This window comes from Notolabrus celidotus, chromosome 18, assembly GCF_009762535.1.
Source record: "Notolabrus celidotus isolate fNotCel1 chromosome 18, fNotCel1.pri, whole genome shotgun sequence".
Classification (NCBI taxonomy): Eukaryota; Metazoa; Chordata; class Actinopteri; order Labriformes; family Labridae; genus Notolabrus; species Notolabrus celidotus.
In genome coordinates this window covers 12,915,791-12,941,841 of record NC_048289.1, presented here as the reverse complement: position 1 = coordinate 12,941,841, position 26,051 = coordinate 12,915,791, and the positions used below count along the sequence as shown (strand labels likewise).

The window sequence follows — 26,051 nt, the reverse complement described above, 5'->3', positions numbered from 1 at the left end:
CTAAACTGGAAGCAGACAGACAGAAAAAACTCTGTAGACCATGCATGGATACATTGTATTTAGCCCAAACTTTCATTTGGCCTACGGTTTGAGGATAAACTGTGGCTTGTAACCTTTCTTACCTTCTAAATTTGGTTAGTTAACCCAATAATTACGTTTTCATATGTATATCAGGGATATTGGAAGTTCTCAAGAAAATTATTTTTCTGTTTTTCTGTCTTTTTCTAAGGTGTGACATAACAGACAAAAACCCTGTTCAAAGGGATTGAGCTAACACACAAAAAGGATGAAACTGCAGGGAGGCAGTGAATCACACAAGTGAATGGGATGGTTACATAATACAACAAAAGATTTCACTTAATGCCATCCATGGAAAACATAAATCATCAAGATGAAGACTAAATTATTTGAGATTTGACGAAATTTAGCCAAAAATACTTTCTATAAAACATTTAAAATCCACTATCATTTGCTAGTTTGCTGTCTTCAACAAACGCTAACTTCAGTAGCGTTAGTTGGTTGTTTTGTAACAGTGCCTGTACAGACATCATAGAAATACACAGTCATTTTGACTACTCCTTTGGTTTGTATTTGTTTGTAAAAATTAGTTTTTGCGTACATTTCTGCCTGATTGATAGATAGATAGATAGATAGATAGATAGATAGATAGATAGATAGATAGATAGATAGATAGATAGATAGATATGAACGTTATTAATCCTTCGGGAAATTCAGATTTCCAGCAGAATTTATTCCAAAATAAAAAATCACAGGTTATACACAAATAGTATATTGTACACGGTACAGTATACAGTAGCAGCAATATACAAGTCTAAATAAGGAATACCGGTGCAGGTTTATAATAAAATAGCAGCAGTAAAAAAAAAAAAGCATTTCGTTTATAAATAGATAGATAGATAGATAATTAACTATAAATAATGAAAGCAGTGCCAAAGCTCGGGGTCCCCAAACTTTAAAGCTAAAGTGCGCCATCTTCTGATCCTTCTGCGTCATTACGTAAAGTCCGTGACGCAGCTGTTGTTTCCCTCCTCAACCAATCCGCGGGGATCTTACTGAGTTGAGACATTGACCAATGAACAATCAGGTTTTTCAGATCAAAGATGGCGTTTGTATTGTGAACTGATTGTGAAGCTTCGGAGCTATAAACAAGCACCTTTTTTTGTATTGAAAACTTAATAAGCCAGGTAACTCTTAATATTAGAGTAACGCAGCGTAGCTTGGTTTTAATGTATAAGCTGCTGCATACTTATATTTTTATTAGTTATTCAAATGTATCTTAATTTAGTTCTTTGAATGAATGACATCGCTAGCTAGCTGCTAACGTCAAACAGCTGAATAACATGAAAGTATAAGCACAATTTAGCCAGGTTGAATGGTATCCTATTATGAGAAAGCTTATTTTGTTGTGCTTTAAAATTATAAATATTTTTGCCTATGCGCGGGTCGTTTCTTCCAGGATGAAGGTGGTCAATCTGAAGCAAGCCATTCTGCAGGCATGGAAGGAGCGCTGGAGTGATTATCAGTGGGCCATCAACATTAAGAAAAACTTTCCAAAAGGAGCAACATGGGACTACCTGAACCTAGCAGGTCAGGGGAAGAACAGTGAAGTTTATTAACCATCATGCAAAAACATTTTACTTGGCGCCAGGTTCGTTGCTGCCTGTCCCTTGTGGATTTTAACTCTGTCGTTCTGTTGCAGAGGCCCTGATGGAGCAGGCGATGATTGGTCCCTCTCCAAACCCACTGATTTTGTCATACCTCAAATATGCTATAAGCTCTCAGGTGAGAGAAAGAGCACTGTTTGGTAGAATAATATGACGATGCAGTGTGTCAAATAGTATCATCTCTTTTTTTTGCAAGTTACAATACCCTCTCTCTCCTTAGATGGTATCTTATTCCAGCATCCTTACAGCCATTAGCAAAGTAAGTTATGCACAATAAAAATAACAATGTCATATGTTTTTTTGTAAAATTAATGTTTATCATGATTTGTCTGTTTTCTGATAGTTTGATGATTTTTCTCGGGAGCTGTGTGTCAAGTCTCTGTTGGAGATAATGGACATGTTTTGCCATCGTCTCAGGTATGTAAAATAATCCATAATAAGAATAAGAATAAGAATCAATTTTATTTATAAAGTGCTTTTCTAAAAACTCAAAGACGCTGCACAAAGGATAAAACATCATGTAAAACAATAAAATAATAAAAACATGAATAAAATACATTTAAAAGCAATCATAAGTTAAAAGCAGTTCTTAATAGGTGGGTTTTGGTGAGTGATTTGAAGGTGGACAGGTTGGGGCAGTTTCGAATGTTAAGTGGTAAGGTGTTCCAGAGGGAGGGGGCCGCGACAGAGAAAGCTCTATTCCCCCAGGTTCGGTGCTTGGTGTCAGGTGGTAGGGAGAGGAGGTGGGCGTTGGAGGATCGGAGGTTACAGGAGGGGATGTGGTGGTGTAGTAGGTCGGTGAGGTAAGAGGGGGCCTGGTTATTGAGGGCTTTGTGGGTGAGGAGGAGGATTTTAAAATGTATGCGCTGTTTGATAGGGAGCCAGGGGAGGTTTTGGAGGACGGGTGATGTGGTCACGGGAGCGGGTGTGGGTGAGCAGGCGGGCGGCAGAGTTGTGGATATATATGGTTTTTTATTTAGTTTTTTTTATTGTAGTGTTTTTCTTTTCCTTGAGTAGAAATAATAGAAAGGTTATTGATAGTATTTTTCTTACAACTATTGCAAATCATATAACTCCATATTTATGTCTGTAACATGCCTTTCAAACAGAATGTTACTGTTAGGACACTGGTTAGTGTTAGAATAAGTTATCATATGATAACAGAATCTGCTTAATTTCACAAGTTAATCTTTGGGTTTATTTCCCTAATTTACATAAAACCTTTGCACAACAGCTGTCAGCCATAACTTCATACCTCCAACTCTTTAATGTGCGGACTATAATCTCTACAATCTTGATCATTTTTGTTCCCCTAATCCCAAGATGTTTGCTCTGTAAACAAACTTCGGTATCACTTTCTTTTTACCATTTCCCCACATAAATTATCTCTTCCTTTCTCCTCACTCCAAAGCTGTCACGGGAAAGCAGAAGAATGCATTGGGCTGTGTCGAGCCCTGCTGGGAGTGGTTGTTTGGCTGCTGCAGGGCTGTGCTTGGTACTGTGAGAAGCTGAGAGAACTTGGACCATCAGCCAGTACAGAGGCGAGTCTGAGGGCCTGCCAGGAGAGGCTTCACAGTTTGATGAATAGCAACAAGAACAGAGCACTTATCCACATTGCAAGGCTGGAGGAACAAGGTGCTACAATTGTGAAATACTATGTTGGTTTTGCTATGCCAAATCTAAATTGCAACAGTTGGTTGCAAGATTTTTTTACCACTCCTGAATTTAAACAGATTATCTGTCATTCTGCATGATTGTTCTGAATTCTTACAGTGTTTCTGTTGCTCTTCCCACACAGGGTCTTGGAGCAATGTTGAGCAATCAATGCTCAAAGTCACAGAAGGCCTGAGCTGCATATCTAACCAGACACTGAGAACCAAATTAGAGGACAGCTTGGCATTAGTGAGAGGGTGAAGATTTTCATCTCATTCATAAATATGAAACACACAGCTTTGAAAGTGGCCTGATGCTCTGCAGCCAAATGAAAAAAAAGCCTGTTTGAAAGGATATCGTAACTGATCTACTCTCTACTCTGCCCATAGTATTCCTATGATGCTGTCTGTGCAGTGCGACCCTCAGCTACATTCATCTTTCCCATCCATCCACGCCTTAATTATGCTGGAAGGGACGATGAATCTGACAGGAGAGACACAGCCACTGGTGGAGCAGCTGATGATGATTAAGAGAATGCAGGTGAATATTTGGTTTCAGTTAAAACATGTGAAATCTGCATGAAACTACTATCTTAGATAGTGGTGCAACGGATCATCATTGATCCGTGATCCGTACGAATGCCTCTCCACGGTTCGGCACGGCCACAATCACTACGCAGACAGGCTGTTACTGGGTCAGTTAGAGTCCAATGCTGCGAGTGCAATTTTTAACTTTCACTTTCGTTTATGGAGCAGTTCGCATATTGGCACTTTGCCAGCTGTAGGACCCTAGAATGCACGAAAACGGTGTGTTCCAAGTTTGCAACTCAAAGAAAAGTGGACGGTGAAAATCAGCGATTGAAAGAAGAATGGATTGAAACTTTTGAAGTTCCTCTGCTCCCTCACTTGCCATGCCATGAAATGCAGTGAATGAGGCAGGACTGGGCCCACAGATAGGGTGCTTGCACATGCAGTAAATTTTGAGTTGAATGTTATTTTTATTAATGGGCAAAGTGTTTTACAAAATAAATGGAGGGACAAAGTTATATTTGTCTTGTCTAATTTCTTTTTTCTTTTTTTTAGCTAATCCGAAAAAATGATCCGATCCATGACTCAAAACCGTGATACGATCCGAACCATGAGTTTTTTGATCCGTTGCACCCCTAATCTTAGATTGTTAGGAAAAGTACACATAAAAGTCTGTAAAGTTGATTGTTTGTAAATCAGGGTCAGGTATAAAGTTGTATGTCAGTTGTTTGTATTTCATGGTTTAGCAACAGTTTTCTTAAATTGTCCCGAACAGCGAATTCCTACTTCTATGTTTGTCCTGGAGATCTGGAAGGCCTGCTTCACTGGCCTGATTGAGTCACCAGAGGGCACAGAGGAGCTGAAATGGACTGCATTCACATTTCTCAAAGTAAGATTATTTCTGATATGAAGAAAGCGCATATCTGTACTTGATCTGCCTTGGTTTCTTGGCCCTACTGTTAAGTGTCCTTAATATGTTTAATTAAGGTAAGGGCTGATGTCAAGAAGATATTCAGTTCATGTCTTTACTCTCTCTTATAAGTTTGTATGGTGTTACACAATCTGATTTCCATTTCAAAGTCTTAATATTGTTCTTTTTCGCCTCTATTGCTTCATAATAAAATAAGGTATGAAAGGTGTGAAAAGGTAATAAAGTAAGACGATGGTGATAACTATAGATTTGAAATTCTTGTCTTATTTGCCAGATTCCACAAGTTCTTCTGAGACTTAAGAAGTATCCTCAGGGTGACAAGGACAGGTTAAAACAATTATCAATTACTTGTAACATTTAGTTGAAAAAGCACAAACTCTATGTTTCAAGATGTCTTTTAACAAACCTTCCCTTCACTTCTACAAACATATTCTCTAGGACTTCATGGAGGATGTTAATATTGCATTTCAGTACCTACTCAAGCTTACACCACTCCTGGACAAAGCTGATCAGAGATGCAAGTAAGAGCCTCATAATCTCTCAAAGACATTCAATTCGCAGAGAGAGAAAAAAAAGAAGAAGCCAAATGCCTTCATAGCCATTACCGTGACTCATTATTATTATGTTCTGTTTTTGTACAAAGCTGTGACTGCCTCGGCATGCTCCTACAGGAGTGTAACAAGCTTGGTCTGCTGTCAGATTCAAACACAGGATGCCTCACTTCAAAACGGTACGGGTTCCCATTTCAGAGTGAAAAAATACGCATGAAGAACACTCGAAAGAAAGCAGGGTCACAAAATGTTTTGTCCAACACAAATAAGAAACCAAAAACTTAAAGACAGCTGTGTTAATGATTCATGGATGAAATGTTGTTCACCATATTCATACGATACACTGTATCCCTGCACCCCTGGTCTCCATTCTTGTTTTCTTTTCTTGCTTTTTTTCTCTCCTCTGTCTCCGCCTTTTCTGTCCCTCCCCCCCTGCACTTTGATTCAGGACTGATGACAGGGAGTTCTCCCCAAGGCAAAAGACAGCTGAAAATGCAAAACATTCAAACCAACCCGGGCCTCATCCTGAGAGCAGAGCCCACTGTCACCAAACATTCTCAAGGTACAACACTGAATATCCTATACAGAGTATTATTGTCAGGCTATCCCAGCCGTAATGTAGTACTGGTGATTAATGGTGTTAGAAAGAGTACAGAAAAGCAAAAGACGGCGAGTAAAAAGGTACAGAAATGCTGTTCAGATCTCTGACGGAAAAGGGAGCATCTATTATAGTTTGTAATAAAACCAATAATTTTTAATATGAATAAAAGGTATGAACATGTGTTGTCTCAAAGGTAACAAAAAATATTTATTTGTAAGAATGGTGCTGGTGATGTCATAATTGGAGCCAGAAATAAATGCACGTGGACTCTCTATTTTCTCATTATGATAGACAGTAGATGCAGACCACTCTAAGTCCCCTGAGGGTCTTTTGGGAGTCCTGGGACACATGTTGTCTGGAAAGAGCCTAGATCTGCTTTTAGCTGCAGCAGCAGCCACTGGGAAGCTCAAATCCTTTGCCCGGAAGTTTATTAAGTGAGTAAATCATAGAATCATAGTTATTGAGTGCCTTGCATGCATGTTTAATGGCATATTTACAGATTGTCAGTGTTGCTGTGTTTCCCCAGTCGGAAACTCCAGTTGGCCTTGGAAACTGATTATTTTTAACAGGATGTGTTTTTCTTCGTTTTTTTTTTCTCCAGACTCAATGAGTTTCCAAAGCACATCAGCGGGGAAGGATGTGAGTTCAAATCCAAGAGTGACATGTTCCAATGTGTGAATTTCTTCCTTTCTTGACAATTTACTTCTTTAACAAGATACTAACACTCAGTGTTTTTCTCTCTTCTTCTTTAGCTAAGTCTGCATCAGTACGGGCCCTGCTGTTTGATATATCCTTCCTGATGCTGTGCCATGTCGTGCAGACTTATGGATCAGAGGTTAGATCATTGAGATACAAAATAGTGAGAAAACAGAGTATAACAGTTATGGTTCATCTTCAGTGTGGACTTTATCAGCCTGCTCTTACATTGTTAGGCCACCAGATGTCCAGAGAGGGCAGGGCTGCTAACATTCTCTGCAGCTTCTCTGCTTGCTGAATAGAGTACTGTACTTATAATACATGGCTACTATGTTTCTTCTCTCCAGGTGATTTTATCAGACCCCAGCCCATCAGGAGAGACGCCTTTCTTTGAAACATGGCTGCAGACATGCATGCCTGAGGAGGGCAAGACTCTGAACCCAGACCACCCCTGCTTCAGACCAGAGCCTGGCAAGGTGGAAAGCCTGGTCACCCTACTGAACAACTCTTCTGAGATGAAACTAGTGTAAGTTGCATGCTTATTAATTTAATCAAAAGACTACCATTTGTGCGTGTTTAAGCATTTTACTCTCAATTATGTACCACACTCATGTTTCATAGATTTACTTAAAGTCAAAACCAGAGGTTTCCATTTATGTCAACAGGAGACGATAATCAATCTGCCCCATTCTACTTTACTTTATGAAACATGAAATAATTATAATGTAGCTGTACCTTTGGCCGAACCTAGATCTACTGTCGCTCTTCAAATGTCCCGTCTAATGAAGGCAAAAATGTTGGGGCGAAGACCGCCTTGTACTGCTGTGTAGATCTACTGCTCAAATACATGCTAACAAACTGGTGGTTCTTGTAGCAGTGTGGCTTCAGACTCTTTGTTATGAATTTAAGAGATTCCAAGCTGTAAATGTATGGCAAGGCAAGTTTATCTATAAAGCACCATTCATACACAGAGCAATTCAAAGTGCTTAACAGAGTTAAAAAACAAAACAAAAACCAGAACAGTAACAATCAACAAAAACATACACCAGACAGGCACACTCTTCAAATCAGTGAATGCTTTAAATTTCAGGCGCATGTAAACAATGATAGTGTGTGTTTGAAATAAAAGAGCAGTGACAACCTTGTCTAGTTTGATATTTTTTTAAGATTTCATCCCTCAGTTAATATATAAACCCTGTTTATAATTTATTGCAATATATGAAACACTCACTACTCTTAAGTGATGTCATTCCTATTTAGAGACAGAAACTTCACATGTTGAATTATGATTCAATAGTTCATCATCTAGTTCCCTGATATTTTGAAGAGAACATTAGAAATCATTTCTCACTTTTATAAATTTTTTCTTAAATGTAAATGATAATAATTATCATAAATCTAAATCAGATTTTTTTCTTTTCTTTTCTGGACAGTCAAGTGAAATGGCACGAAATCTGTCTCAGCACTCCAGCAGCCATTCTGGAAGTCCTGAACGCGTGGGAGAATGGAGTTCTTTCTGTGGAAGCAGTGCAGGTAAGTCCAACTGAGGTGATGTTAGTAACTTATGTCATTATGACCTACTGTGACATGAAAAAAAGATTTTCTAAGTGTCAGTAGCTCGTGTGATACTCAGCGAATACGGCGAACCGGCATGTCCTAACATGTCTGAGAGTTTTTTTTCCCCCACACTGTGGCTTGAGCCATTACTAAACACGTCACTACATATTCTGAGGACAGTGACGTGGAGCGTGATGTGTGAATAACTTTTAACATTGATGATGCAAATTCCTGCGAATGTAGCAACTTACTCATTCTTTCCCTTCTCCAAGCAAGTTTTCATATCACGCAAAGTGGAAGGATGCTGTTTTAGTCATTTTCTTCCCTCTCCGTTGACCTCACATAATTTTACCACATCCTTCCTTCCTCTTTCCTCGCTACTGCTGCCCATTTCTCTTTCTTACCCTCTCTTTCTCTCTCTGTGGATGCAGAAAATCACAGATAACATCAAGGGAAAGGTTTGCAGTATGGCTATATCCGCAGTTGCCTGGCTGGTGGCCCACGTCAGGATGCTGGGCAGGGATGAGAGGGAGAAGCCTCAGACAATGATACGACAGCTGGTGACCCCGCTGTACGGGGAGAACACGCTGCAGTTTTACAATGAACGGTACAAACCACTGAAGTACACGCATTCATACTTCACTACACTTCACTTACACTCATTAGAAGCGAAAGGAACATCAATATGAACCATTACATGTACTGTATATCTTAAATAGATTATTGATTGAATATCATAGATACCAAGTGGAAACAGCTATCAATGCAATCATCTGTAAAGACAGGAGATCAATTATCTACCACACAGAACATGTAAATGTATCTTATATATATATATATATATATATATATATATATATATATAATATATATATATATATATATTGGTAATGCTATTTGTTTATATAAAAAGAGGGAACATTTTTACTTTTACATTTCTGAAATTTTCAGATATAACATTTTCAAAACTATATTATTCCTATTTTTTTTCTTTGGTGATTTGGTGAAAGTGTAACATATCGTATTATATGGGTCTTCGATATTGTCCTAAATCAATCCCTGGCCCACTTAACTGAATCAGATCAAACTGTATGTTGACAGAGGTTGTGATATTAACAGATTGACAATGTGGAGCTAAGACTCACACAGTTATTGTTGAAACAACTGCTAGATTGTTGTTTTGTGAAGAAACTTGTGACCCTCTACACAAGTAGAGGGTCACAAGTACTACTTTAAAACTACTTAAAAAGTTACTTTAAAAGTACTACTTTAAAACTCTGCACATGCTCAACTTAGGATGAACTGTGATAAGGTTTTAACTATTATCCGTATCCACACTAACAAAAGAAGTCTTTCCTCTGCAGTGTGATAATTATGAGTTCCATCATGGAGCACATGTGCGCGACGTCTTCCAGCAAACGGCCGCGACCCTGCGCCCCCAGTTGAGGGCCAGGAGCCGATCCCTTACCGCAACCTGCTGCCTGCCAAAGACCCCATCCAAGTGGCCCTGAGCAAGCAGTTCCAGACAGTGCTGCGCAAAGGCTGGTGGACAGCCGGGCCCTGCATCTGTTCGAGAGTCTCCTCAACATGGGAGGAGTGTTCTGGTTCACAAAAAATCTGGTTAAGGTAGGAAGACCAGAAAAAAAAACTGATATCTTCAGGATAGAATTTAGCACCATGATCTATGAAACATATCAGGTTAATGTATTGCTGGGAAGAAGAGATAAGTTGTGAATGTTTTGAGTTTTACTGTAGAATCATTTTCGCCTAGTGAAAGCTATTATCACTTAGATTTGAATCAAGGTATGTACAATAAATTCTTACTGACTTGCGACCTAAAAGGATTTTAAAACCCTACATCTTAGCTTTGCTCCATCTCACCACTGTGTCAAGCTCCAAATTGAACCTTTTTTAAAATGATAAAAACACTGTTTTTATATCAAGTCTCTCTAACATGAGGGCTATATCTGCATCTTGTCTAAGGATGTTGCTGAAGGAGACTCGACAGGAGTGGGGCTAATCGTGCGGTAGAGTTACTCTACAGCATCTTCTGCCTGGACACTCAGCAGATCACCCTCACACTGCTGGGAACCATCCTGCTGAACTGCTCACTGACTCTGCCCACTGGAACAGCCTGGCAGACCCCCCTGGGAAGGCCCTGGCAAAGTAAGAGAAGTATACAGTTGTTTTTGAGTTTTACTTTGTTGTTTTGGGATGCTAACTTTACTCTTCTGATGACTCCTCAGGTTGTCTGTGTGGGTGTGCGCTCAGCTCTTTCTCCTCATCATCACAAAGGCTCGTTCTCCGCTCAGCCAGCGCAAAAGACAGAGAGAAAGACATCGAGGTAAAACAGACGCACAGGACCATGTTTGTGTTACCAGGACTGCATATTATGCTTTGTGTTACAACACTTTTGTCGGCAAGGAACTGACATGATACCATCTGTGGAAACTGATCTAATACCGTATAATGAATGCTGACACCTACAGTGTCTCAAAATTACTAAGACGCATTTCTTGAAACCTTCCACCCTTTTCTCGAACTGGAACGCCCAACCCAGCTTTCCAACTAAATTCCCCAAACCCCTGATCTGGCAAATCAAGCAAGCATGGCATAATGTTTTATCTGTGCTCAGAAACAAAGACCACTTTCAAATCACACACACAGCAGTCAAAACAAAAACCACACTGAGTGGGTATTACACACTACATAAGGGATCACTCTGGAAAAACAGTGTAATATTTTAAGACTATAGTAGTAAGCAAGTTAATAAAGTTTGTTGTAATGAATTACACAATTACTTTATTTGATCCCCCATTGGGAAAAATGATTTTGTTACAGCAGCTTACACACAGGACAGGGGAATAAAACAATGTACTAACATAGTTAAAAAATATAATAAGAATAATAATAGTAATGATAGAATAAAATAAAAATAGAATAAGATAAGATATGGCAAATAGTACATATATATATACATATATTATATATATATAGATATATATATATATATATATATATATATATATAAACACTATGTACAACTTCTATCTGATGAATAGATAGTGATGTAAGTTATTGCACAGATAATTGCACCAGGATTTTAAAAAAACATACACAGTATGAGAAAATCAGTGCGATTCAGATGGAAGATTGACAGAATGGTTTGTCGGTGTAAATCACCAACAATGACCCGGAAGACAGAGACAGAGACTTAGTGCCAAGTCACACAGTAACTACCATGTAAGTGAAATGAAGATGATAACAGATAATTAGCGGTTAATTAACGGGACACAGCAGTGCTGGTGTTAAACAGTCTGATTGCAGATGGGATGAAGGACCTGTGGTAGTGCTCTGTCCTGCAGGGTGGGTGTCTCAAGGCCAAATTCCACCAGATCAGTGTCTGGTCCGTCTCCGATCCGTCACGGTACCGGATCTGATAGGTTTCTATTCTAGTCAATGTGTTAACTTCCACTGGATCCGCTCCGTTGCGTTCCAGCTGCGTCTCTGATCCGGCAGGTTGGAACGCAACGGATCAGACACGCAAGACTTCTATTTTTGCCGGATGCTGGAGCACGGCGCATCAATTCAGCACAGAGCAGATGGAGCGGGACAGGAAGTCAGGCACCAAAAACAAAATGAAAACCCTGTTAATTTTCAGAATAAAACACTCTGTGTTATCATTAGATCATTTTTAACTTAACTATGACAAAAATATATCACTTAGAGTGGAGGCTGGCCTGGAGTCATCAAGTCAGGGGTTTTCAGAGGCTGATAAAGACAACATGGATGAGGAGAGGAGGAGGAGAATCCTTGATTCAGTAATTACCGCAGGCAAACCTTGGTCACATGAATCCAGCTGTCCGGCGGTCCTGCTCCTGTGTGTTGACGGAGGAGAGAGCACAGAGCCGGACCGCAGCGGATCGGAGATGGACCGGACACAGATCTGGTGGAAGTCCCGTGTCCAGTCAGAATCAGAATCAAATCAGCTTTTTTGGCCAGGTATGCTTGAACACACAGCTTAGCTATAAATACAAAAGAACAACAATAGGGCATGAACAATATGTACAGGCTTAAATAATATGATAAAGAGTGGCAGTGGTGAGTAGCAGAGGTAGTTTTAAATTTAAAAAAAAGATAGTTAAATAAAAAAATAGAATAGAAGTATGAATTCTGCTTGGAGAATTGTTGCATTGTCTAGTTACTTGTATATTTACAGAGAGTATTTATCTGACAGGTATTACACTGTTATGGTTTAGTGTTCATCAAGTGACAGCCTGGGGGAAGAAACTATTCTTATGGCGGGTTGTTTTGGCGCACAGTGATCTGTAGCGCCTGCCAGAGGGGAGGAGTTTGAAGAATTTGTGTCCAGGGTGTCGGGGGTCAGAGGTGATGCTAACCTGCCCGTTTCCTGGCCCGGGACCGGTACAAGTCCTGGATGGGGGCAGGTTGACACCGATGATTTTTTCTGCAGTCCTTATAGTCCGCTGCAGTCTGTGTTTGTCTAGTTGTTGGTTGCAGATCCAAACCAATCAGTGGTGGAGGTGCACAGAACAGACTGGATGATGGAGGTGTAGAACATGATCTGAAAGAGTCCACTGTCTACTGCTGAAGGAGTTGCTCAGGGACCCCACAGTCTCATGCAGGGAGAGGGATTGTCTATGATTGATGTTAGCTTTGCTAATGTCCTCCTCTCACCCACCTCCTCTATGGAGTCCAGAAGACAGCCCAGGACAGAACTGGCCCTCCTGACCAGTCGGTTCAGTCTGTTTCCTGTCCCTGTCTGTGCAACCTGCTCCCCAGCAGACCACTGCATAGAAAAGAGCTGACGCTACCACAGTGTCATAAAAAGTCCGTAACAGAGTCCTGCACACCCCGAAGGACCTCAGTCTTCTCAGCAGATGCAGACGACTTTGGCCCTTCTTTGCCCTTCTTGTACAGGACGTTGGTGTTGTGTGACCAGACAGTTTGTTGTTGAGGTGAACACCCAGGTAGTTGTAGGTCTCCACCCTCTCGATGTCCATCCCTGCATGTTCACCGGTGCAGTCTGGGGTTCTTTCTGCAGAAGTCGATCACCATCTCCTGGTCTTGCTGGTGTTGAGCTGAAGGTGGTTTAGCTCACATCAGTCGACAAAGTCCATGATGACCTCCCGGACTCCAGTTCGTCCCCCTCAGGACACACACCCGACGATGGCTGTGTCATCTGAGAACTTCTGGAGGTGACAGCTCCCAGAGTTGTAGCTAAGTCACAGTCGGTTACATTTTCCAAAATAAATATTCAAAGTAAGTGTGAGGGTGATCTGCTGAGTGTCCGGCAGGAGATGCTGTAGAGTAACTCCACTGCACACTTTTGCACATCTGAACAGGTTCATTGGAGAGAAGTTTACAATCAAAATACAAAAGACTCCTGCACACTGTCGTCTGCACTTGCGTTTACTTGCACTTTAAGTTTACTGCATTGCTTCATAATGTTGTAGTATTCAGACTTTTATCCGGTTGATTCATCATCAGAATAAGTGGTGTGTCTGCTAATATAGGATCAGCTGTCTGTGTGTCTCTGTGTCAGAATACACTCATAGGATGCAATGCGGAGATGACAGACAGAGAGAGAGTCTCACTCTGTTCTTAGTCTTCCTTGTCCTGTTCCTCCTCATGAACTGTCACCTCTCTCACACACTCTTCCTCCTCTGCTTCTCAGGTGCTCCAAACCATATATCAACTTTCTAACTAGATATCAACTTCCATCTCACTTGTGCACTTGTGCTTGACCTGGTTTATATTGTTGTCATCATTAGCAACAAGAGTTTTCAGTTTTGAATCGTTGTGCTTGTACATTGACGTAGGGCTGGGCGATAATTCGATAACAATAATTATCGCGGTATAATTTTAACACAACGGAGCACCGAAAGAGCGTGATGCATTCACTGCACTGTGGGAAACGATATCACTCTGCCTGTAACCATTAGTAATCTAAAGGGGAGAGCACAACTCAAAACAGTACTCTACTAAACTGATACACAGTACAGAATTTGAAATATATTTGTTGTAAATGTAATCCAATTATGGAAATAAACCTCAATCTGAGAAAAATAAGTACTACAAACTAAAACTTCACAAAAATCTAATTTTACACAAAAGACCTGCTTCCTGTTAGCACCATCAGAAATGATGAATTCAAGAAGTTTATCAGACAACTTCATCCAGAAACAAACTAACACACTGTCTGGTCTCTTCAACTTTCACTCAGGACCAAAAATCTGCATTTAAATTTAAATGAAATAATGATTTGATATTTATCGTGATAATTATTGATATCAACTGACATTAAATATTTTATCGTGATTACATAATTTTCCATATCACCCAGCTCTACATTGACGCCATATGTAATTGTATTCTTCTTCAGCCACCTGTGATAACCTTTGTACATCACGATGGTATCACAATGCATAATGTGTTTCAGTGGGAGAGGTATGTTTAGAGTTTTGCAGAGTGTATGAGATCTGCAAAACGTGCCTAACTATGTAAAATTGTTTAAGGTTTTGCCAAAAGAGGGATCAAGTTAGTTCACGTCACTGACCATTAGCTTCAGAGAATGGGATTAGGTGTTTCACCTGTTGTGAAACATTGTAAATAGTAATTATTGTTTTGTTTTGACCCACAGGACTACAACAGCCTCTTTCCCCTGGATGACACTCAGCCATCTAAACTCATGCGTCTGCTCAGCTCCAACGAGGACGAGCCTGTAGCCCTCTCCAGTCCAGGTCAGTCTATTAATGTCTGGTTTTAAAGCAGGGTTTAATTATGAACCCAGTGGCCTCTCAGTCAGTCTGAGCTGAGGATTATACAAATACCAGATGGTTTTAAAAAGCAAATACACATTCTAAGACCCTGTCAGCTATAACTGAGGTCTTGTGAGGACTCAAGCTATTACAGCGACAGATAAATAAGCTTGGTCATATAGACCGATCTATGTATCATATGACATTGAGTGTCTATACTGTCAGCAGGCTCGGACTTCAGCACTTTATCTTATGTGAGAAATTTTGATTCAAACAATTCAGATTAAAACAACAAGAAGGTGTTGATTTTTAGTCGTAAAGTTATTATATTCTGGTTCCAAAACACTGATTTGACCCCACTGTAAACCTGACTGACGTGATTAGCATTTAGATGGCTACTCTGGTAATATCAGTGTGGCTACAACTAAATGGTAGGCGTCAGTGATGTCAGTGTTGCATCAATTGACAAGAAATGTGTGAACATTGCCTCAGACTGAAACTAAGTGGGTTTCTTTTAAACCCAGTTTCACACAACAGCTCCACCTACTCTTTGTAAAGGAAATTATTTGGAAACTGGTCATACTATTCAAATAGTAATTTCCAGACACTTCAAGCTTCAGAGAGAAAAAAGCTGACAGCATGGAAGAAGAAAGTACGCAAGGACGTTCATTTACAGCGGTTTGAAAAAGTACATTAAAGCATTTCTGAATGAGATAGTGATTCAAAAGTCAGGCTTTTATTTTCACCTCCCTTAACAGGGTTATTTATGGAAAAGAATGAGATTATGCAAGACAACAGAGGAAGGATCTCTCTGAGACTCCACAACCTTGCAACCACCACATTGAAACTTTGAGGGGGCGGTGGGGGTAATTTTAACTTCCTTCTTGAAATGTAGTTGTAGTGTGAGTGATTTTTTTTCTCATATTTTAAAAATAAAAATAAACTTTGTTATTTACACGTTATGTCACAGGAGACCGATCCATGAGTAGTTCCCTCTCTGCGTCCCAGCTCCACACTGTCAACATGAGGGACCCCCTCAACAGAGTCCTAGGTGAGAACTCTTGTATTCACACTTCATCCTTCAAAGAAAAATAAACCAATATACATAAACTATGTCTGTTCATAAGTGGCATACTATAACATGCAGATGCTTCCATGCAAGGCATCAGGCACAAAGTGTTGAATGTGAATCAAAGACTGCGTCCTTCCCTGCCACCAGGTCTTTAGATATGCAGTTTGAGTTCATCACCCACAGCATTGAAGGTTTCTATTTCCTTTATTAAGTAGAATCATAAAAATACAAGTTGTGGGCATTTCTATTAAAAAACAGTTTAACTTCCCTCTTGGAGAGTCCAATAACCTGGTAGATAAAACGAAAAAGTAATTTTGAATAATCCTGCAAGCTACAGAAGCCCTGAAGCTCTTGACCCTATCTCCAAACCTGAGCCCAAGCCCCCCTTTGAAGAGAACTAATTTTGCACACTTGTATCCACAATCACATTCTTTCGTCCAGGACCCATAGCTCATGACGGTAGGTGAGGATTGGAACGTAGATCCACTAGTAGACAGAGAACCTGCAGAGAACCATGGCCTCGGACTTAGAGGTTCTGGCTCTCATCCCAGCTGCGTCTCACTCAGCTGCAAACTGCCCCAAAGCCTGCTGGAGGTCTCAGTCTGAAGAAGCCTACAGAACAACGTCTGCAAAAAGCATAGATGGAACTCTGAGGCTCTCAAATTGGAGACCCTCCTCCCAACTGCGCCTTGAATTTCTGTCTATGAAGATCACAAACAAAATCGGTGACAAGAGACCACCCTGGCGGGGGCCAACATGCATCCAGAAAGTGTCTGACTTTGGGCTGAGTATGGAGACACAGCTCTCACTTTGGTCATACGGAGACCGAAGTTGCAGTAGCGGCCCCGGAACCCCATATTTCTGCAGTACCCCTCCCTCCCGAGGGACACGATCATAGGCCTTCTCCAAGTCCGCAAAACATGTGTAGACTTGAGAAGCTAACTCCCATGCCCTCTTTAGAAGCCTTGCAAGGGTGAAGAGTTGGTCCACTGTTCCACATCCAGGACGGAACCCGCATTGTTCCTCCTGTATCCAAGGTTTGACAAACGGCCTGAACGTCCTTTACAGCAGGGGTTCCCAAAATAGGGGTCAGGACCCCCTGGGAGGTCGCCAGACATGTTCATTGTTTCTAAGTAATCTAAAATGTTGTAAATTGTCCATTACTGAAAATACGTATTTTTTAAGTAATTCATTTTTAAATTAAAACCGTGCAAATACATTATTTGCATTAGTTTTCTGCCTTCCTTTGTTGCTCGATTGCTCCTAAGGTTAGGGTTAGAGTCAGGGTTAGTTAACAGTGAATCAACAAAAGCATCAGTTACAGCAGTTAATTCATAACAGCACAGGACACAAAGCCACATGTGCATAGGTGTCTAATTTTCTGCAGACCAGCAAAATGAACTGTGAAGTTACTTTTCATCACTTCGTGGGATATTGGGGGTCACAAGTCTTTGGCACCTACATTTTGGGGGTCGCTGGCAGAAAGGTTTGAGAACCCCTGCTTTACAGCACACTTGAGCAAGCTGTTCCTGGGAGGCTGAGTAATGGGATACCCTGATAATTGGAGCACACTCTCTGGCCCCCTTTTTTAAAAATAGGAACCACTATCCCGGTCTGCCACTCCAAAGGCACTGTCCCAGAGCTTCATGCGACATAGAAGAGGTGTGTCAGCCAAGACAGCCCAACAATGTCTCGAGCCCTCAGCATCTCGGAGCAAATCTCATCTACCACTGGCGCCTTGCCACTTAGGAGCATTTTGACTACCTCAGCAGCTCTTGACAAGTATATGGACGAGGCTCAGACATTGAACAGTCTGAGCTGAGCCCTGCTTCCCTTTCCTGAGTCACCTGATGGTTTGCCAGAACTTTGTCAAAAAAAAGTCCTTCTCCATAGCCTCTCCAAACTCCTACAGAGTAACGTCAGCTTTGATCATGTACAAATGAACATATGATACATCCAGCTTAAATACTACTATTGGATGGGAGGAAAATAAGATCTTGCTACATCCTTTTAAATTTACTCTTAAGAAGTCATCTTGTCTACCCTTGGGATTAACCACATATTTTTTGTACATTACTTAAATGTATTCAATATGAAATGCATCCAGTTTTGTTATCTTCTTGGAAATGGAAATGTTTTGTCATCACATTGTCAGAGTTGGTTCTTTGTATAGTTATGTCTGTTTTCAGGTGTTTTCTGTGATTTGTTTTGGTCACTTTGTAGATTGATGTTTGCCTCAATAGGGCCGCCTATAAGTGGGGTGGTAACATGTTTCCAAATGGAAGTTATCATGGAATTATAGGACAGAAAAATTTTAATTTTTTCCCTCTTTTTACGTTTTTTTCAAACCTGTAGATTGTGCCTTGTCACAAATTTGCATTGTTTCACTCCCACCTAAGGCAGCCCTGTGTACAGCCTTGCGAACATGATGAACTTTCTGACCTCCAGTGATTTGTTTTCCTTTTGAATCATTTTTCAATGGCTCTGACAAAATGAATATTGGGTAATATTTAATCATACCTGCATAACCACAAACAAATAACCCCTCTTTTCTGGGAAATGTCACAATATTTGAAACTACTTCAACCATAACAATTTATGCCACCTATCCTCCTCACCTTCAGCCAACCTCTTCCTCCTCATTTCCTCCATCGTGGGCTCCAAGATGGCGGGACCTCACACCCAGTTCGTACAGAGTTTTATGGAGGAGTGTGTCGACTGCCTGGAGCAGGGGAGCCGTGGAAGCATCCTGCAGTTCATGCCCTTTACGATGGTGAGTAATTAGCCGGGGGAGAAGCCAGACAGTTGGAGATAAGGAGAGAGAGGAGGAGCTGCTGCATCAGACATTACCAGGAAGTGCTGGTTATGCTCTACCACATAAAAAGAGTGATAAACCTGAGAGACAATCCAAGGGTCAAGGATTTATGGGTTTTAAAAAGTCTCTTTATGATGCTTATTGTTGTGGGGGCTTGTAAGTGTCAGACTGTTGTGAAGTATTTAAAAGATTTATTTTTTATTTTTTATTATGAAGTCACGCAAAGTTTTAAGTAGAGGAAAACCTTTATCGAGAACTACCGAACCTTTAACAATAATGATAAAGGAAAAGGAACTGATTTAGGATGAATGTCCGCATCTGTTTTAATATGAAATAATGATTCCCAATTATGTTTTTTAATTCTTTGTATTGGGCAAAGATTCAGCATGCGCTGAAAACCAAACCAGAGCTCCAAACGCAGAGCTCTCAATAAAAGTGACCAGATTACATTATGCCTTAAGCAACAAGAATTTTGTCCTCTAAAATAAATCTGCACAAAATCCACAAAATAATCCTAATTTGTCTTTTTCTGCACTCAGGTTTCAGAGCTGGTGAAGCTGCCCGCTTTGTCCAAACCTAAAGTGGTCTTAGCCATCACAGACCTATCTCTGCCGCTAGGAAGGAGAGTTGCCGCCAAAGCCATCTCTGCTTTGTAACTGTGGTTTTAAGATTACTTCCTGTTGGCGAAGTATTGACAGAGCAGAAAAAAACATTGTGAGTTGTATTCTGGTGAGAGATGCTCTGAAATCGGCTGGATGTTTTACATAAAGGAGTAGTCTAAACTTCATATTGTCTATAAACATGTACCTGTCAACACTGTTATGCTGTTTTTTATGTTCTTTTTCACACTTCAAGAAATGTGTAAATACCTTTTTAAAATAAAAAAGTAAACATCTCTCTTCTTCCTGATCAATGTGAGGATACTTTATTGCATATGAAGCATCACATTCTGGTTACGTCACAGTGTAAATTTAGAATAACATGAGACCTAAAAGCCACAATGACAAACTGAATCATCACATGCTAGCCATCACATGACTCTGCATACGGGGGACTCTGGACAGTTCCCCTAATGACCAAAACTTTCAAGTCATCAGGCTCGTCATTCACCATACGACATACTTCCTTGAAGAAAATCTGTCTGACAGAAATAATATTCCAAAACTCTTGATTTCACTTTCTGTTGCACTTCCGTTACAGTATTGGCTTTGCTGGAATTTCAGGTATAATCAAAGCAGCAATAGAGCATATGCCAGTGTTACCCAGCGCCTCAGGTGTGAGTATACTTGGTCATTGACAAAAAAAAAGGAACAATCATTCATCAGTCTGTTTTTATTGGAAGATCAGAAAATAGAAACTGGTATAATGGTATGTAAAATGCGATTCATCCAGAAATGATATCATGCATTCAACAGAATATTTAATTAGTCCTTGATGTGGGGGATGTGGGGATTATTAGAAGTCTAGTGTTTGCAACTGTAATATAAATAGACGTACAAAACAGCATTCAACAAAAGAGCAGACTTATTGGTATAAAAACAATGTTATCAAAAATAAGTTCCCTTAATAAATAATAATACATTTTATTTAAAGGCGCCATTCTGTACACATTGGCATGTTGTAAGGTCACCTTACAACATATCAATAGTAAAAAAAAACAATAATAAATAAATACATAAATACAACAGAATAACAATACAATACTAATAAAAGGAAAGGGGACGGGAAGTCATTCCAGTCCCATAAAGGCAGATTAAGGTGAGTACACTTGGCGGAAAAGGTGAGTTTTAAGGCTAGATTTGAAGGTGGTGGAAGAGGTGAAATTTTAGACGTCCTAGGGGAGAGTTCCAGAGGCGGGGGGGGGGAGCGGCAGAAGGCTCTCGACCCCATGGTGTTCAGCGAGCAGGTACTCCGTAGTCCAGTTCAATAAATAAATATAAATAATAAATAGTTATTTAATAGATAGACAGACAAATAAATAAATAAATGCCATAATAAAAATGGCAGGTGAAGTTACGTTTTGGACAAGAGCCAAAAGCGTTCAGGGTGTGACACCCAAGCGGCAACCTCCGGTCTCATAATATGAAGCCCATGTGGAAGTGTTATAAACTGCAATTCATCAAGAATCCGCTTGAGGCTGGCTACAGAAACAACGGAAACCACATAGACACCAATTCAAAAAAGACGATCTTTGCAGCATTAATAAACATGTTTACAGCCTGGTTCAAAAAACGTCTTGGCTCTACGTAGCTAATGTCTCTATTGGCACACACTGTACGGGGGTGAATTTTTTTTCTAACGTAACAGTTCAGAAGATATTAAGATTACGAGTTTTTTCCCAAATAAGGACATGACTGATTTGACTCCCGGACGGGAACACACAGCTGTTGGCTAGGAGGCTAAAACTCCGCCCCTTTACTTCACACTATGCTTGGTTGAGTTCAGCATCTCCAATATGGCTGCCGTCTTCGTCGATTGGCTTCAGGAACAGACGGGTGACGTCAGCGAGACTATGTCCATTATTTATACAGTCTATGTGTGACACCCATTGGTCAGCTCTCTGTCTCCTCCTCGCTGCTCTGGGCAAGGCTCCTGAGGGTGCGGACCACGTCCTGCCCAAAGGCCTGGAGCTGAACCAGGGTCAGGTGTGCTGCCACCTGAACCTCGTACTCCCCTGGTAGACGTAAAGCCACAGGGGTCGGTGTGGGCTGCACCACAGTCTCACCTTTGATCTTATTCAGCATCTGCAAGGCACATGAAACATCATCAGAAAGGTGAATACAATTAAGACTTATCAATCAGTAGTGTCAGAGATTAAAATGCGTCCTACCTTGTTGATCTGAATGATGAGGTCTTTGATGTCAGCCTGTAGCTCCATCACTTTGTCTTTGTTTTCCAGGTGAGGAGAGACTGAGCTCAGTAAGGCCCGGTGCAGCTGAAGACCCTCAGATATGCGCTTCAACCGAGTCTCCTAAAAAAACAATATGAAGTTCAGGTTGTCTGCTTTTTAACTCTACTTTGTTAACAAAAGAATTCCTTGTTGAGATGCTCACCAAAGAAAAGTTTAAGGAAAGACTTCCGAGGATGGGAGCAGAGGGGATGCCAATGTTGGATGCCATTACCCCAAGCTTTTCATTTTCTGAAGAATTTAGCTTCAGTGTCTGTGGGAAAGATAAACAAAGATGTTATGAGTTGATTGCTGCTTGGCATGCAACGAGAAGCACATATTTATACCACTGAAGGCCCATTTCTTGCAACATCCTGCTGAAATCAAATCCTGAATCAGTAGCTGCAGAAGTACGCAGATCCCTCAGTTTAAAAAAGATGTATTATTGCGATATAGAGATACCCCTTTTCAGCTTAAAAGTTTAAACAAAATTCAAACCTGAAACAATAAAGTTTAAGCACCTCTCTTTATGTAGCATGTCAGTTAATTATATACAGATTATTGTTACAAAAAATCAAGCTCCCTTGTTTATACTTTCTAACTTGATAATATATCATAATTTCACAGACATTCAATGTAAAATAAATGTGTTAGCATTTTATTTATATCATTCACTTTACTCTATTTGTAATAAATGGAAAACATTCAAATACAAGTACTTCAAATGTATACTTATATTACTTATATTATAAAACGTGTAAGCTTCAGTTCATCAGATAACAGCAGAAATTAAATGAAAATTGGTGTCGCCATTAATGCAAGTAGTAACAACTGACATTTTCCCATCACATTTATTTTATCTAAAACTTCTCGTATACTTCTTTCGCAGATGTAGCTGCAATGCCTATGTTTGATGCTCAGTAATAACCATCTAAATAGACACTCTGGGCAAAAACATGCTCAGATCTAACGACAAAGCTCAGCCACGCAGAAGCCTTTTTATGGGCTCATAAAAGGACCTGCGCACATGAATCAACCCGCACTGCAGCTCCCTGCCCCAAAGCATGGTTAATCTCAGCCAAACAATGCGCCAAAAACGTGCTACCAGGACCTGTCTTCACTTTGCCTCACCTCTGTGTGAATGCATGACTTGTGTGCGTCGGGAATGGAGAGCAGGATCTTTTGAATCAAGCTGCGGCTCCTTTGCACGATTTCCTGAGACCGTGGATCCGCAACAAGTGTGCTCTCATCTGGCAGAGGTGCGCTGCGGGCGAAAGAGGCCATGTAGACGGAAAGGGCGAAAACTGCAGGCGGCGAAAATAATCACAGCGTCAACGCCGAGGCATCAAAACAATCCTCTTTATACATCCAGCAGCACAAAATGTGTGTGTACGTGTGTGCGTGTGTGTGTGTGTATGTGTGTGTGAGTGGCAGGCAGAACAAAGCCCTGCTCTCTCCTCAGCAGCTCCTCTGTGCTGCAGCACTGGGCATGTCTCCCCTCAGGCTGAGGAGCTGCATGAGTTCAGAGTAGTGGCTGTAATCTGAAACCCGACTCAGAAGTTACTAAAAATAGCAAATAAGATATTCTGAGTGGATGTAATTTTTTATATACATACCATTGTTTCCCCAAACACTGCCTAAATGCTTTCAAACTAACTTTGTAATCATAGCTGATATTTTTGCTCAAATAAAGTCCAGAAAACTCTGAATATGTTCCCGTCTCCTTCAGAGTGTCAGAGCAGAAGTGAAAGCAGAACATCTCAAGTATTACCTCATCACTACTTACCAATCAGGATGTCCATGGCCTCTGATGAGGAATGCCTTTCAAGTTTTGACCTAAAGTGAGAACTCTCCATGATTTAAAGTACACTTATATATATATTGCAGGCCAGGGATTCCCCGTCATTGGTTCATCTCATCTGAGTCTCACTATGACTTTCTATCTCAACCACAACTCTAAATCAAAGCCTCATTTTTTCATAATTAAGAAGACATAGTATCACATTTATTTGATAGATCATGAAGATAAATTGAGGTTATTACACTTTCTGTTCTTTGCTATAATAATTTCAGTATAAAAAAAAGTTTAATTAATTTATTATTATTATTTAGTATTATCTTCCCAACTAAATCAACCAATAACAGTCTAACGTGACATAATATTTAATTTTTTAAGTGAATCGAAAAGACATATTATAGAAACAATAAAATCCATGAAAGATGAATCAACCTAAATAGAAACTAAACCAAACAGACAGATGGAAATAAAAGGAGAAAGTATTAGTAAGACTATTTTCTATAAGTCAAGTATATTGTCAGCATAACACAATTCAAGATTTTCATTGAGGAAACTAGAATTCCGTCATTGCTGACTTTCTACTTTGATGTAACACAGCTTGTAGTTGAGCATGAGTGTAGCCGGTTGCACAAAAATGTATCAAAGTCCTAAAATATCCAGGGGGAACAGGTATTATCTCTACTCACAGCAGAAAGAGGAAATGTGGAAATTGAACGTGATTCTACAGCTGGTCACAATGTTTTCTGAAATCTGGGATTTTTGTTGGAACTTTATTTTGTTTTCTATGGCCAGCCTGTTTAATTTTGGGCCATTTTTAATTTGGATGTGGACAACATCATGTACCTTTTTGCTGTGTCATTAATTGGCTAAGCAATGTGACATCTTTCATATTTTGTTGAAAGACAGAAATATTGTAACACATGATGAAATCAGAGTGAAAATGACATAAGTTTACACAGCTATATTCTTCCGGCTGAAAAGAAACATGTATAAACATGTATAAACTTGTTCAGATTATTGGGCAGTTTTCAGTCTTAAGGACCATGAGTGCCATCTGGTGGAATAAGATGTTGTAGAAAATACTATGATATGCTTGCATTTCACTCATCAATCTGTCAATGCTCACTACAGTGACCATAAACTGCAAGGACAGTTGATTTAAAGAGTGGTTTAACAAAAAAGTATTTCATTCAAATGGACTGTTAGATGTCTAAAAGAAATAATCTACTATCATGGGAAATACTTTAATTTAGTTTCTTGCTGAGCTAAGTGAAAAGAATGCCCCAACTTTAATGTCCAAACACTAATAAAATTAAATTGCTCGGAGGAAGCTGGCTTAGTTTTGCAGAAAGTGTAGAAATAAGTTAAAATGTGTATTTGATTAGTGACTTTTAGACCTTTCTATATTAACACAGAGCTGTTTTAAGTCTGTATGCTAAGACTAACTAACTGGATACCAGTTTTACCACACACATGAGAGTGGAACCACCAATCCTCTGATCTTATCCCTTTTATGAAAGCAAGTCAACTGTATATTATTCAAACAACGGTTTCTTGTAGCACACAAGATATCCATGAAAGCCTTATTATCAAATTGTGACCTCCACACATAAGTCAGGTGGTATGATTTAAAAAAAGAGTGGTTATTAAAACAAATGGGTTTTCGCTGGACCTGTGTTAAATACATTAGACAGTTGAGGAATATTGTAATGTCCTATATTGCTAAGAGGTAGTTAAAAATGCATATCACTGTAATTTCTACATTCAAAATAAGAAGACCCTGCTGGAGATATAGCTAAGATTAGTTTAGCTCAATTTAGATTAGTTAAGCTTAGCTTAGTCTAGCATAAAGAGTGAAATAAAAAAAACTGCTTATTAGTTAGCATTAAGCTTGATGATAAGAAGGTTTATTTTTTGTTTGTTTCCCTCATGTAAACAAACTCAATTTATTTCAGGGTCGATTATTATGGATTAGACAAACCAGAACAAACTATTAATGAATGAGCTTTAACTTTTGACAGTCAGTTTGCTAATTTCCCATATTCCAATATTTATGCTTAGCTTAAGTTTATTATCACCAGTTGTACCTTATGGCACTGTGAGGAGTTTTCATTTTATGTTGATTCTGGTGAACCCAGGGAAAAGTTTGGAGATTAAAATTTGGTACACTAAATATCAGTATAAAGAAATAACCAATGTTGTCTCCAATGATCTAATTTTACGATGTGGCATCAGTTTAAGAGTGGTACCGTTTTAAAACCTGTAAATAAAAACTCCTCATAGTGACATTAATTAATATGTTGCTTAAAGACAGATTAAGACAGAAACAGGGAATATATTGCCCCAGTTTGCAGTCCTTATGCAGAAGCAGGGAGTATTCAAAGACGAAGACTATAGCCTCTGTAGGTGGGGTGCGCTAGGCCACAAACACCCTCTGGTTTGCTTTGATAGCTCAAAAAGGGCCAGCGATATATTTCCAGTTCTTTTAACAACCAT

The 26,051-nt window shown here is 39.8% G+C and overlaps 2 protein-coding genes across 4 annotated transcripts; one reads left to right on the top strand and one right to left on the bottom strand.

Moving 5' to 3' along the window:
• The first annotated feature begins 1,069 nt into the window (after nucleotides 1-1,069).
• Nucleotides 1,070-19,772, top strand: med24 (mediator complex subunit 24). Its single transcript, XM_034708092.1, is given in 34 exon segments — nucleotides 1,070-1,205; nucleotides 1,478-1,608; nucleotides 1,721-1,803; nucleotides 1,906-1,944; nucleotides 2,029-2,102; nucleotides 3,097-3,320; nucleotides 3,484-3,595; nucleotides 3,728-3,878; nucleotides 4,641-4,754; nucleotides 5,071-5,122; nucleotides 5,233-5,317; nucleotides 5,440-5,526; nucleotides 5,808-5,844; nucleotides 5,846-5,896; nucleotides 5,898-5,909; nucleotides 6,240-6,382; nucleotides 6,550-6,587; nucleotides 6,701-6,783; nucleotides 6,992-7,170; nucleotides 8,078-8,177; nucleotides 8,633-8,808; nucleotides 9,566-9,600; nucleotides 9,603-9,638; nucleotides 9,641-9,745; nucleotides 9,748-9,826; nucleotides 10,185-10,215; nucleotides 10,217-10,298; nucleotides 10,301-10,367; nucleotides 10,448-10,460; nucleotides 10,462-10,545; nucleotides 14,866-14,965; nucleotides 15,954-16,034; nucleotides 18,680-18,828; nucleotides 19,410-19,772. Coding segments are annotated over 33 exon segments (2,949 nt in total). The 5' UTR covers nucleotides 1,070-1,205; nucleotide 1,478; the 3' UTR covers nucleotides 19,527-19,772.
• A 1,576-nt stretch (nucleotides 19,773-21,348) lies between these two features.
• Nucleotides 21,349-24,458, bottom strand: csf3a (colony stimulating factor 3 (granulocyte) a). 3 transcript variants are annotated; one of them, XM_034708090.1, is made up of 6 exons: nucleotides 24,242-24,458; nucleotides 23,544-23,593; nucleotides 22,889-23,061; nucleotides 21,924-22,031; nucleotides 21,701-21,841; nucleotides 21,349-21,614 (listed from the first exon to the last, which is right to left on the bottom strand). In XM_034708090.1, exons 2-6 carry the CDS (start codon nucleotides 23,557-23,559, stop codon nucleotides 21,423-21,425), a joined length of 630 nt encoding a protein of 209 aa, XP_034563981.1. In that variant the 5' UTR covers nucleotides 23,560-23,593; nucleotides 24,242-24,458; the 3' UTR covers nucleotides 21,349-21,422. The 3 variants fall into 3 exon arrangements, with proteins under 3 accessions (XP_034563981.1, XP_034563980.1, XP_034563982.1); XM_034708089.1 differs by lacking the exon at nucleotides 24,242-24,458 and having other exon boundaries at nucleotides 23,544-23,663; XM_034708091.1 differs by lacking the exons at nucleotides 23,544-23,593; nucleotides 24,242-24,458 and adding an exon at nucleotides 23,374-23,507.
• Nucleotides 24,459-26,051: the final 1,593 nt, after the last annotated feature.

Coding starts and splice junctions, on each gene's coding strand:
- csf3a (XM_034708089.1), bottom strand. CDS start 23,613: ATGGAGAGTTCTCACTTTAGGTCAAAACTTGAAAGGCATTCCTCATCA. Junction 22,032..22,888: donor AGTCATGCATTCACACAGAG/GTGAGGCAAAGT, acceptor TCTTTCCCACAG/ACACTGAAGCTAAATTCTTC. Junction 21,842..21,923: donor TTTCCTTAAACTTTTCTTTG/GTGAGCATCTCA, acceptor TTGTTTTTTTAG/GAGACTCGGTTGAAGCGCAT.